At 37.6% G+C, this 13,382-nt stretch overlaps 1 protein-coding gene across 1 annotated transcript; it reads right to left on the reverse strand.

The window, feature by feature from the left end:
* On the reverse strand, positions 1-11,104 carry si:dkey-239i20.4. The gene is made up of 9 exons (XM_059513110.1): positions 10,935-11,104; positions 10,539-10,706; positions 9,614-9,802; positions 9,148-9,313; positions 8,840-8,982; positions 1,982-2,181; positions 869-1,224; positions 663-735; positions 1-588 (listed from the first exon to the last, which is right to left on the reverse strand). Exons 2-9 carry the CDS (start codon positions 10,683-10,685, stop codon positions 216-218), a joined length of 1,647 nt encoding a protein of 548 aa, XP_059369093.1. The 5' UTR covers positions 10,686-10,706; positions 10,935-11,104; the 3' UTR covers positions 1-215.
* Between the last annotated feature and the right edge of the window lie 2,278 nt (positions 11,105-13,382).

Raw genomic sequence — 13,382 nt, forward strand, 5'->3', positions numbered from 1 at the left:
GTGATGATTGTCAAAAGACATACTATATAACCTGGTTGAAAACCAAAACAAAACACACACACAAAATACACTTGTTTGACGATAATTTAAAATATAACTTACATGGATTATAAAAGATAATGAACTCCAAGAATTAGATTAATAAAAACAATTAGGTAAAAGTCTAAACGTAAAGCAGAGGTACCCAAAAATTGAGTGTTGGATATCTATGGAATCTAATCAATATTCAGAAACAGCGGGATCTTCTTTTGCATTGCCATTAAAGCAAAAATCACTGCAGCCCCTCCTGATAGGCCAAGCCAAAAAAACAAACTGAAGGATGAAGATTCTGGAATGGGACGTGTCTTCATGGGTTTGGCCACACGATCCCACTGGGTAAGGATGGCCTGACGGGCACCACACCAGTGCCCCGGTCCGCTCAGTCGAAACTGGTAGGGAGTACAGGGCCCGAAGAAAACCCTCAAACCAACAGCTGGGTCCCTCAGGAGCAGCCAAGCAATGTTAGGACAGACGCCCACTTCCTTTGCTATTGTGTCTAGGTAAGGGATGTAGTCCACCTGAAGGGCAGCCAGTTTGGGACAGGGGTAACTGTGGAGAGATAGCAGATTAACTGTCAAAATAAAATCTATTTGAAATTAACATCCAGGTGAATGAACAATTACCTCTTTAAATAGGCTTTTATGTCTTTCTCAATTATTTTATTCATTTTCTCAGCTGGAGGAAGATGGTTTAGTCCTTGAAGAACAGGAAAATTACTTTTTTTTACCCATAATCACAATATGTTTCATATAGTTCTCTATATTTATTTCACCGTCAAAAAACAAAATTATTATTTTTTTTTTTATGGCTTATTATGGTTACTCATTACCTGCAATGACTCTGGTGGCCCAGCGTGCCTGTAGCTCTACAGCTGGCATGATCGGACCTTTGGTCTGCAGCAGGCCCATGATGGCCAGTGTTGGATGCTCAAGAGATGGAGGGAAGACTCTTCTGTAGAGTTTCATATCTCCATCAGAACCAGATATTAAGGAGGCTGGGAGGAAGGGGAATTTATAATCATATCCTGTGCATAAGATCACTGCATCAATCTTCTCTTCAACAGTCCCATCATCAAAGACAACCGTTGAGCCTTGAAACTTCTGCACATTTGGCTTCATCACCAGTTGTCCTACCAGAATACGACCTGGAATGTCATCGTTTATAATGATACGCTGATCGAGGATCCTGGAATCACAAAACATGGAGATTAATGGTTACAATTTATGTTTAACTCGGTTCCCGAAAATTATAATCCACATGTAAAACTATGTGCAGTGCATTTTGCTGAGGACAGCTTGCTGAGGACCGCTTTCTCAATCTCAATCAGTTTAATGGCGAATTCGCACAAAGATTATTCCTGAAAGATGGAGCAGTTCCCTCTTTGTCTGGAGAAGGCGTTGTTTATGGACCACAACCGGTAAGTGTATTTTATTATTTAAATTGGTGCGTTTAACAGTTTCTGTAACTTATTACAAAAAGGGCAACGCTGTTTAGCTTTGTTAACTAGATGTTAGGTCTGTGCAAAAAAATTTAATACGATTTTCATGCGCATCTCGTCAGTAAAAACGCTCCTGTGATTATAAGTACATCTCCAGCACATGCTCCTACCCACTTGCTTCTCAAAACTAGTCCAAAACTAGCCCAATCGCGTTTACAGGAGGGCAGCGTGAGCTAAGCTGGTGTCGAATCACAACACAGGAACCGCTGGCACAATCAGAACTCGTAACGTATTTCTGAAGTAGGGGCTTTATAGAACAAGGAAGTCATCATCCCGTTTTTATGACAGTGAAAACAGCAGTAGATAGGTGAATTGTGTGAAAAATACTGTGTTTTTTTTACACGCGAAACATGAACACATGTTATATTGCACACTGTGAACACAATCAAAGCTTCAAAAAAGCACAAAAACGGGACCTTTAAGGAGAATATTTTGACCCTTCACCTGTGAGCAGGCTGTAGTCCATACAGCTTGTGGTCGTGTCTCTGATTGAGGCTTCTCTCCCCAAACCAGTTGAGCAGAGCTCGAGGCAGGAGGCTGTAAATCAGATCTCGAACTCGCCTGACCATCGTCATATCTAGAGGAAGCCCTCTACCAACCATGCGACCTATGACCCAAGCACCTTTCCGGGTACTCAGGAATGTCTAAGAGAATGGGGAATAGGAAGAACAAAGCAATTTTAGATATGGAAACAGAATTAGTAGATAGACATGAGAGAATGAAAGCTTGTCAAATAGGAGAATATTAAGGAAAAACAATAGAGTAACCACATATTCAGAACTAATGTGGTAAAATGGAGTTAATCATCAGCCATATGGACACAGAGTTTAGATGGGGGTAGATCTACACTGAACAAAATTATAAAAACAAGTCAGTATCTGGTGTGACCACCATTTGCCTCACGCAGTGCAATACATCTCCTTTGATCAGATTGTTGATTGTGGTCTGTGGGATGATGGTCCACTCCTCTTCAATGGCTGGATATTGGCATGAACTGGAACACGCTGTCGTATACGCAGATCCAAAGCATCCCAAACATGCTCAGTGGGTGACATGTCCGGTGAGTATGCTAGCCATACAAGAACTGGGATGTTTTCAGCGTCCAGGAATTGTGTACAGATCCTTGCAACAATTGGCTGGGCATCATCATTCTGCAACATGAGGTGATGGTCGTGGATGAATGGCACAACAATGGGCCTCAGGATCTCGTCACGGTATCTCTGTGCATTCAAAATGGCATCAATAAAATGCACCTGCGTTCATTATCCATAACATACGCCTGCCCATACCATAACCCCACTGCCACCATGGGTCACTCGATCCACAACGTTGACATCAGTAAACCACTCAACCACACGACGCCATACACGCTGTCTGCCATCTGCCCTGTACAGTTAAAACTGGGATTCATCCGTGAAGAGAACACCTCTCCAAAGTGCCAGATACCATCCAATTTGAGCATTTGCCCACTCAAGTCGGTTACGACGACAAACTGCAGTCAGGTCAAGACCCCGATGAGCATGCAGATGAGCTTCCCTGAGACGGTTTCTGACAGTTTGTGCAGAAATTCTTTGGTTATGCAAAACGATTGTTGCAGCAGCAGGTTATTGTAGATGTTGTTGCAAGGAGGAGGGTAAGTTATTTTGATGCAATATTACAAGGGGATATGAATTAAAAAATAACTATTATGTGCACATATACATTATAACAAACTGCATTACATAAAAAAATTATTTCATTGGAAGTTTAGTGTACATAATTTATATACATAGTATTTCGTTTAAATTTATATTACTTTCCTTTGCTATATTACCCCCCAAATTTTTTACCATTTACAATTATTCATAAAAAAGTCAAATATCTATAGTATAATGAGGACGAATTTTATAATTTTTCTTGTTAGATAGCTAGTTAGTATGCTAAATTAATTAGTCATATACTTATTTTAGTATCATGTTAATATATGCTAATTATGACATTAAGGCCCGGTTTCATAGACGGGGCTTAGCCTAAACCAGGATTAGGCCATAGTTCAATTAGGACATTTAAGTAATTTTTATAAACATTTCTTCGAAAAAAGTATTACTGGTGTGCATCTTAAGACAAAATAAAAGCACTGACATGTTTTAAGATCAGTCGGTGCAAGTTTATTTTCGATAAAACAGCTCAGATTTACATTTTAGTCTAGGACTAGGCTTAAGCCTTGTCTGTGAAACCGGGGATAAATGGATTAATAGTGTCAACAGTAAGTGGTTACATGTTGTACCTTGAAATTCTACCATAATCCATTACTTTGGAAAAGTATTGATTTATTTAGCTGTCGGAAGTTTGCAATTTGATTTCATATTTAATTATTTAATTAAAAAAATAATCAGTTGGATCCTGTCACACCATTATCCTGTTTGGACTATGTTCATTGATCTAGGTTCTGTCTCCCCTTGATTGCCTTAGTTCACCTGTGTCTTGTTAATTTAGTCATTATCTTTGTTTGGTCTGGTATATAAAGAGGACATATGATGTTGCTAAAAAGAACATTATTTTGTATAATGAAATGTTTATGCGGTTTAAGGTTTAAAAAACATCATTTTCCACATATTGTACATTATTGTTTCTAATGTGTTGCATCGAGTTGGGACATAATTACTGATTATAATGACTTATACTGTGTGTTTACATGGTGCGTTTCATTGCGCCTCGTAACAAAAAGGCATGTCTGCATTTGTGATCAGAGAAATGACAAAAAACAAGCTCTACTCTACACTGCTCAAAACTCAGGTTTGAATCATCAGTGGCAAATTCTTTACATATGTAAACGTATTTACGGACTGTGAGTCAGAACAGCCTGCAGTGTAGTCTACTCTCCCAGGAAACAGTCATCCATAAAATGTGCTGCACACATCTGAATATTTGTGTTAAACTTTTCCGGAACAGTGTTCTAAATACAACTTAACCACTAATTTCTAGTTGTCTTTATGCAACAAGAGCTTATCACACTCCAAAGAGAAAGGAAAACTTGAAATCGCATCATATGACCCTTTCAAACGAGGCATTTTAGGAGGCCATGGATGATTCTTAACTTTTATAAAGAATATCTTTTTGGGTTTGAGACTTTAGTATTTGCGACTTTACAGATCTTCTTTACACACCAATATTTTGCCTGTCTCACCGGGCATCACACAGTATGTTAAGAAACAAGGCATCACAGATGTTAAGGGGCGTAACATTTCCGTCACACACTTGAGGTATTCAGCCAATGACAACACACTTGATAGCTGACCAATCAGCATACACCTAGCTTTTCAGAACAATGAGCTTTGTAAAAATCGACACTTTTCAGAAAGGTGGGGCATAGAGGATAGGGGTGCTCCGATCATGATCGGCCGATTGTTAATGTGCATCTCGTCAGTAAAGCCGCACTGTAAAATATTTCCAGGATTTCACAATATATAACTGTAATATTTCACAGGTAATTACATTATTACCACTTCACAGGCTTTAACTGTGATATTTCACAATATAATACCGTATTTAGACTTTTACTGTGAAAATAATGCAGGCGCGGGGCTTTTACAAGAAACTACTGTGAATTCCGTCATTTTCGCGCTGCAACTGCGTCATCTGAGCTCCCCCGGAGCTCCCTGGCCTGATCTCCTCCATGGTCTCACTCGACGGATTCAGAGCGGTAAGTGTTTAATTTCAAACTTTGTCAATTTGATGACTGTTTTTAATATAAAATTTCATGTTATTTAAAAGTATGAACCAAATTAGCGTTAGTTAAGTTCTGTTTCATGTTTTTGTAACTTAGCTGGAGCAGACTCGCGTCTAGGTTTGAGCGCGCAAATTTGAATGATCATACGTTGGTTGTGTTAATAAGTGTATAGCTAGTAGTACCGTATTAAGTTATTAACTGTGAGGCTTCACGTTAACTACACCATCAAAATTGAACTTTAGCTTTGCTTAATGCTTTTCTTAGTTAACGTTCGTTACTCTAACAGCGCTCTCTCTTTTCCCACAGCATTTTTCTACCACCGGGAAATAAAGTTATAAGGTAGGCTGTGGCCTTAATGTGTGTATTATGACAGTTATGATCAACTAGATACATTATAGTGTTGTGGATTTGTGCAAAGGTGGAATAAATTAATCTCAAATTATGTTAGCTAGCTGGGCGTCGTCCATATTTTTCTGTCGTGTGTGTGAAACGGAGCAGCCGTTGTCTGTCTCGTCAACAGAAATAAATAAGTGCATTTTATTATAAAAAAGATATAGGAAAATAAATGTGTTTATCACTGAATTAGTGGAGCTTCGTTAGCTGTGCTAGTAAAACAGGTCGACATCTGGAGATATTAGGAGCCACTTTGTCTGTGAACGGGTAATAATTCTAGGAGGAAGAGTGCAAGCAGAAACAGCCACATGGAGATGGACTGGCAACAGGCTCTTCCTCCATCCTCTGCAAACAGTACGTGTAAATGATGTAAATTGTTGTGTGCAAATGCATTGCCTGGGTAAATCACACACATCTAACTTACTTTGTTGCAGGACTATTCTTGACTGTGTGTTTGTGATGTAAATGTTTTTCAGTTGCTGTTAAGTTATTTAAATGGTTGCTGTTTAATTGAATCCAAGTAATGTCACCTTGTTAAAACTGAGCTAACTTTAGTTTTGCTCAGTACTGCAACAGCAGTGACCCACTGAAGGTGATGACTGGGAACTGAAACCTTTTTAATCCCACTTGAATTAAACTAACATCTTTCTTCTCTGTCTTTTTGTTTATATGTGCTTCTTGGGCATCAACCCAGAGACAGATACAAAATCAAAGAGGCAGAGAGGACACATAAACCAGCAAGTCTGTACACTGATCAGGAAGCTCATTGACTTTGAATGGATGTCAGTCTAATGTAAGTTGTGTTCCAACTTCAGAACAGACTAACGAAACACTGTCTTTGTTTTAAGCTAGAATTAGTTATGCAGTAAGATGTTTACTTAAGCTATTAAAGGGTTAGTTCACTCAAAAATGTAAAGCCTCTCATTGATTACACTCCCTCATGATGTTCCAAACAATTTTGTTCAACACAAATTAAGATAATTTTAAGAAGTCCGAGAGCTTTCTGATCCCGCTTATAGACTGCAATGTTATAACCGCTTTCAAGCCCCAGAAAGGTAGTAAAAACATTGTTAAAATAGTCCATGTGACTACAGTGGTTCAACCTTATTGCTATGATGCGACGAGAATACTTTTTGTGCGTTCCGCACTATTAAGTATTTTTGCTTCATAACATTAAGGTTGAACCACTGTAGTCACATGGACTATTTTAACAATCTTCACTACCTTTCCGGGCCTTGAAAGTGGTAATAAAATTGCTGTCCATGGAGGAGTCAGAAAATGTCTTAATTTGTGTTCCAAAGATGAATGAAGGGCTAACGTGTTTGGAATGAGGGTGGGTTTTTGGGTAAACTATCCCTTTAATCTGTTCTACGAGTTTAGACAGGCTGCAAAATGTGTAAAATTCATTGTTCTTACGTTTATTTGAATTAAACATGCCTTTTCAATGTTATAGGTTATTGATATGTTAGAATAAAAACGTCAAATTTACAGACGTACTTTACAATAGTTTTAAGTGTAAATTTACATCACATTACTGGCTTAATGAGTTGCATTACTATGTACGCATGTCATGTAATTATTGCTTAACCTCAATCATGTTACTTTCAGAGTCCTCTGGTTTGTTGATTTAATATTAATTGATATAGTACTATTCACATGATTTATCTGATTTATCATGAGTTTTACAATTGTAATTTCTTAAATTGTACACATTTTAGGATTAGTTTTACAATGCGAGTACCATACTTGCAGGTACTTGCACCACAAAGTAACTTAAACTTTTTGTCTTTCTTATCTTTTGTAGATAGTGGACAGAACCCATACTATGCAGGTGCCTGCTGCAAGGGAAGGAGTGAGACACCTGCAACCCTCTCTTTTCCCACCTTTTTGTCTTTTCTTCCCTCTCTCACTCTCTCTTCTCGCTCTCCTTCTTTCTCTTTTCAGCTCCTACGTTGTGAAGTACCATTATCACATAGTAAACACATGCACAGTGCACACACATAGACACACATTCCTGTTACCCAGTGTTTATTCCTGTTATTAAATTGTATTTTTCAAGTACCATTATCACATAATGGTAAACACAGTAAACACATTCACACACATATTGACAGACATTCATGTTACCCAGTGTTCATTCATGTTACACAGTGTTTATTCCTGTTATTAAAATGTATTTTTCTTCAAAAAAGAAAAAAAGTTAAACCATTGTTTTTATCAGTTTTGTTTGGTCCATCATTTATGCTAAATCACATTATAGACATGGTTAAATACAGTAATTCTACAGCAGCTTACTGTTAAATTACAGTAATATAATAGACTAACTGTAATTGCACAGTAAAATACTGTAATTATACAGCAGCTTACTGCTAAATCACAGTAATATGACGACATAGTTATTGTGAAGTCACAGTAAACAGCTGTCATTTCACAATTATTTACTGTAAAAATGATACGGTAACTTGCTGTGAAAGTCATGCAATTATTAACCTGCAATTTATTGTAAATTTACAGTGAAATAATTAACAGTGCGGTTCTCTAATCAGAGGTTAATTCCATCAGGTGCGTGATTTCACATAGAGCAGCTGTTACTACACATAGCCGTTGTTAACTGAGAAGGTGTGCAAATAAACGCTGAAAATGAAGTGGATTTGCGCATCTTCTCAGTTAACAATGGCTCTGTGTAGTAACAGCTGCTCTATGTGAAATCACGCACCTGATGGAATTTACCGCTGATTAGAGAACCGCCTTTTCTGACGAGATGCGCATAACGATCGGCAGATCGTGATCGGAGCGCCCCTAATAGAGGAGCAACAATAACGTACAGTATGTGGAAAATAATGTGTTTTTTAAACCTTAAACTGCATAAACCCATTGCATTACACCAAATACACAACATAATGTTCTTTTTAGCAACATCTTAAGAACGTGTTTCTACGTTCTGCTGTTTGTGGACTACCTGTTCTTCAGTTTTTGTGGAATAAATACCCTATTTGGATTTATCTTCTTCTTCGTGCACACTTTACCTTCATCTCGCTGCATAAAAAATGACACCTATCACTCAGTTGCTATTTGTCTATTACTAAGATGCATCCCCCTTCACATCTCCACATGATTTTGACCCTGCTGAGAACTTAAACAAATCTGTACAAAAATATCAGACCTATATATTAGATATTAAACTATTAAATCTCGCTTGCCTTCTCATATGTTCTGCTGAGCTCAACAGCAATGTCTCCACCAGAATTCCCAATCCCAACGACAACAACTCTCTTCCCAAGGTAGGAATCAGGGTCCTTATATTCCCAACTATGAATTATTGTCCCAGGGAATGTGTCAATACCTGCAGAACATAAAATTACAGTTAAAATGATTTAATATACTGATGTTTCCGTATACATATTAAATCCATTATACAGAGTCATGCAGGGAATTATCCTACACACAGTGCTGAATGCTGTACAGTCTGGATATATGATTACAGAGTGCTGTAATATCAGATGAGCACCTGGGAAGTCTGAGAGGGGTTTGATGGGTTGTGTGTAGTGTCCTGCACACACTAGCACACCGTCAAATACATGTGTCTCCTCTTGTCCATCTCTGTCCATGGTCACCAGCTCCCACTGACCAGAGTCAGAGAAATCAGGCCTTTGTCTCACACGGCGAACTGTGGTCTGAAATATACCCAAACACACAGAGCCTGACTGCTCCCTGTCATCTTTACACAGAGAATGCTGTTTCAAACACTCAAAAAATATGATAGATCCTGAAAAAACACAATTATCTGAGAATAATTTTCCCGACCAAGATGTGTTCCTGGAACATCACTGCTGTCAAATAGTCCTAATCCCAAACTCAAACCATAAAATCTGATTAGTTGAAAGGTATATTTGCCGGTACCAATGAGGATGTAAAGCCAGAATATTTCCTACTACGCGAAATCTCAGCAGATGTGATGTCATGGTGTTAATTACCTGAAAGTGAATATGTTTGAGCAGGTTGAAGTGCTCAGCATAGAGTTTGAAGTACTGCATGATCATAGAGTTGTGCATGAAGTTGGGGTAATGATCCGGCACAGGGAAATCACTGTAGCACATCATCTCTTTAGAGGTGTTCACTATGACAGAACGATAAATGCTGCAACGGTCTGCTTCAGGTCTTTCCTGTGAATAAACAGGGATACGGTCAATGACTTCGAAAGGATTAGCTTTGTAGCTTTGTAAAGTTTTGTTTAAAGATAACGCGTGTTATATTGTTTATTGTTAAAATACTATCCCATCATAATATGCAGCAAAAACAAAAAGTTAGCCAACTGAAGGATTATTGTCCCCAAAAGTGTAAACAAAAACCAACTACTGTACTTTAATTCTGATCAAAAGTGACAGTAAAGAGCTGTAAGTTTAAAAAAGATTTATGTTTTAAATAAATGCTGTTATTTGGAACTTTCTATCCATCAAATAATCATGAAAAAATGTACTTGGTTTCCACGGCATGAATATCAGCATGACATGGAAGAGTGGAGTAATGGCTGCTGAAAATTCAGCTTTTCTTTCACAATAACACTTCACAATATTACTATTTTTACTGTATTTTTGATCTAATAAATGCAGCTTTGGTGAGCACAAGAGACTTCTTTCAAAAACATTATCTACCCCAAACTTTTGAATGTTATTGTATTAAAATGGCAGTGTATAAATTAAGGCATGGGCTTTAGGCACCTGATCTTGTATTGCTTAGATTACAATGAGCTAAAAATCATTCTTGTCAATTATCATTATATTAGTAATTTTCCAAATCATTTTGGTACCACTGATGGCACAGAAATTACACACTTCCCCTTTATTGTTCAGCGGTTCAAACTCGAAACATTAAATGTTCAAAACAGAATAAATTTTCAACCTTAAACCTCCAGAGTCCTCCAATATCATCACTGCTCTCAAAGCACACAGGCTCCAGCCTTTCATCCAAGCAGCATTTGATGGAGGTCAGTCCAGAGCTGCCTGCTCCAATCACAGCCACACGCTTAGCCATGCTGCCAGTCTGCATATAGGAGACACGGATCAATCACTTGAAGAAAACAAATGGTGATAATGCACACGTTTATGAAAAACATACTGTTACACTAGTGTCTCTTCAGTTTTGTACCTTTGATGAGGCATTCCAGGATTCATTCACACTGTTTGGCATGGATGTGCATCATTTATTCATTAATCATTAAACCATACACACACACACTCACTCACAAGACAGACACCAGTCTAAAAATATGCTGCAAGTTTAACATATAAATCTTACCTTTAAACTGAAGATGGTGTCAAGCCCTCAGCATTCAAAAATGCCAAAACGATGTTTTTCTGTTCCAAATAGTTAGAGCAGCTTTCCCTGGCAGCCGTGTTATTGAGATCAGCCTGTAAACAATTGAGTGTTTCTGAAGTCTGAAAGAAGAGGGTGGTCTCAGCTGCCACTAGTTTAAGGTGGATCAAACCGGAAATTAAACATTATGGGAAAAACATGTTCAAACACTATCACAGACATGCAAGTCTTTATCTTTGGGTGTTGTCATAAATGTTATCAGAATACCAAAGATGAGTCCACTGGTTTTTTGCAATAGTCTAAAACCTGTAGTTAATGATACAACAAACATTTTATTTGCAGAGGTCGCGTATATTAAAATAACATTAAAAATACATATGTTTTGTCTTTGGTCAATAACGACATGCATCACGTGTTTGTGTTTGTTCACAAGCTAAACTAAAGCTGAAAGCCCATGAGGAATAAGGTGAAAGGGCTTTAGAAGGTGGGGTGATATGTGTCCCAGAGTTAACCCTTTACATCAGTCATATGACTGAAGAAACAAAGCAGTGTTTAACATTGAATATCAGATGTGTGCCAACTGACTAGATTTTTTTATTTCATTTTTTTATTCAATAATTGAGATACTATAACCCGAGATCACATCTAAATGCCTGAAAACCTGAAAGTCATGGAAAAGAACATACGTTATGTTAGTATTATGTAACTTGGAGGAAGTTGCCTCAGTTTTCTCTCTGAGAGTCTCTTTGTGGTAAGAGAAGAAATAATAATAGTAGATAAATTTCGTCATCATCATCATCAAAATCACTGTGGTTTATTTAATTTCATGAGAAATGTTTGTGAAATTGTAAAGGGATAGTTCATAATTTATTTACTCATGTTGCTCCAAACCTGTATGATTTCTGTTGAACATGAAGTGTGCATAAAATGTCAGTGGCCACTATACTTTGATTAAAGTAAGTCATACAGGTTGTCCTTTAATGTGAACAAAGCTATACAATTATTTTACTAATGTTTACTAATAATTGGCAGTGTAATCCTCATCATTTCCAGCAGAGGTCATTGTAGCATTACAGTTTTGTGAACGAAAAACAACATCTTTCAGTTTAGTACTTGTAGCTATCAGTTTAATTAGTAGCAAACAATGTAAGATACATATTTCAAATAATCCTGGTTGCTTTAAAAGATATGTAACAGTAATAAACATTATTAATTACAGTAACTACAGTTGCCACCTTAGAAAGTACACTTAAATTACGTAAATGACTTGATACTGGCTTAAATTCCATAATGTTCATAATCATATCTTTCCGTTATGTTATCAAAAGTTGTGATCATGACAAGTGGACAAACTGAAACCACTAAGCGATGAAGAAGAATTAGTAGATAACTACTGTTAGCACATCTAGTGGTGATCATGTGAAGCTACAGGTTTAAAACTCAAGACTGCCTCAAAGATTTATATTATTTTGTTGTGGCTCGATCCAGAGATTGGCATAAATACACATTTTCAGTATATGATTTTAATAAAGCATGCACAAAAACTGCCTGCCATTGTGTAAGTGTGAATTTAAATAAAAAACAACCACCTTTTAGCTATCAAAACTGATTGGTTAACGCTATTTTCCCTCTTGTTGGTGCGCTATGTTCTTTCAACTTAAGGCAGATATGAATGATGCTTTAATCAACAAGTGCAATTGACCATGACATCCACACCTTTTCTTGTTCCAGAAAAGTGTTTCACCCAATGCCTAATGGAGTTGTACATGAATGTTTGGCTTGGGGTTGAGGGGAGGGGTCATGTGTGAACTAGTTGATGCACAAAATCAGCACCCCAGAGATTAAGAGGTTGTCTGGCACCAGGGCAGTCCTTAGGTGGGGGCAACTGGAGTTGACCCTCTGTCTTGTCACTGTTTAGACAAAAAAAGTGTCAACTTTCTAGACATCTATTTTTAATCACAGATATACTCACAGAAAGGACACAGCCACAATAACCTCAGGTTTTGAATGTATATAACATCTGTGGTGACATCTGTGTTAAAGTAAAAGTTGATACCAAGTAAAAGTTGACCAAGAGGATAGATGTAAATGCTAAAAGGGCCCATAACTGAGCCTTGAGGAACACCAGATTGCACAACACCAATATCAGACCTGCAGCACCGACAGCTACAAACTGCTTTCGATCTAAGAGATAGGACTTAAACCAGCTTACTGCAGTACCAGAAACACCAAAGACAGACTCTAAGTGAGTAAGTAAATTTGAATGATCAACAGTGTCGAAAGCAGCACTGAGATCAAGAAGAATCAAAATAGAAAGGCAGCCAGAATCAGAAGTGATAAACAAATCATTAGTGACCTTAAAATGCTGTTTCAGTGCTGTGGAGTTTCTGAAAACCCGGTTGAAGACTAATCAATTACCAAACATCAGAT

Source organism: Carassius carassius, chromosome 27 (assembly GCF_963082965.1).
Source record: "Carassius carassius chromosome 27, fCarCar2.1, whole genome shotgun sequence".
NCBI lineage: Eukaryota > Metazoa > Chordata > Actinopteri > Cypriniformes > Cyprinidae > Carassius > Carassius carassius.

What these genes read in the sequence shown, in the direction of transcription:
- si:dkey-239i20.4 (XM_059513110.1), bottom strand. Translation starts at nt 10,685, where the DNA reads ATGCAGACTGGCAGCATGGCTAAGCGTGTGGCTGTGATTGGAGCAGGC. An exon ending in TCAAACATATTCACTTTCAG is followed by an intron (nt 9,314 to 9,613) that starts GTAATTAACACC and finishes GGTATATTTCAG; the next exon opens with ACCACAGTTCGCCGTGTGAG. An exon ending in ATAAAAGCCTATTTAAAGAG is followed by an intron (nt 589 to 662) that starts GTAATTGTTCAT and finishes ATCTCTCCACAG; the next exon opens with TTACCCCTGTCCCAAACTGG.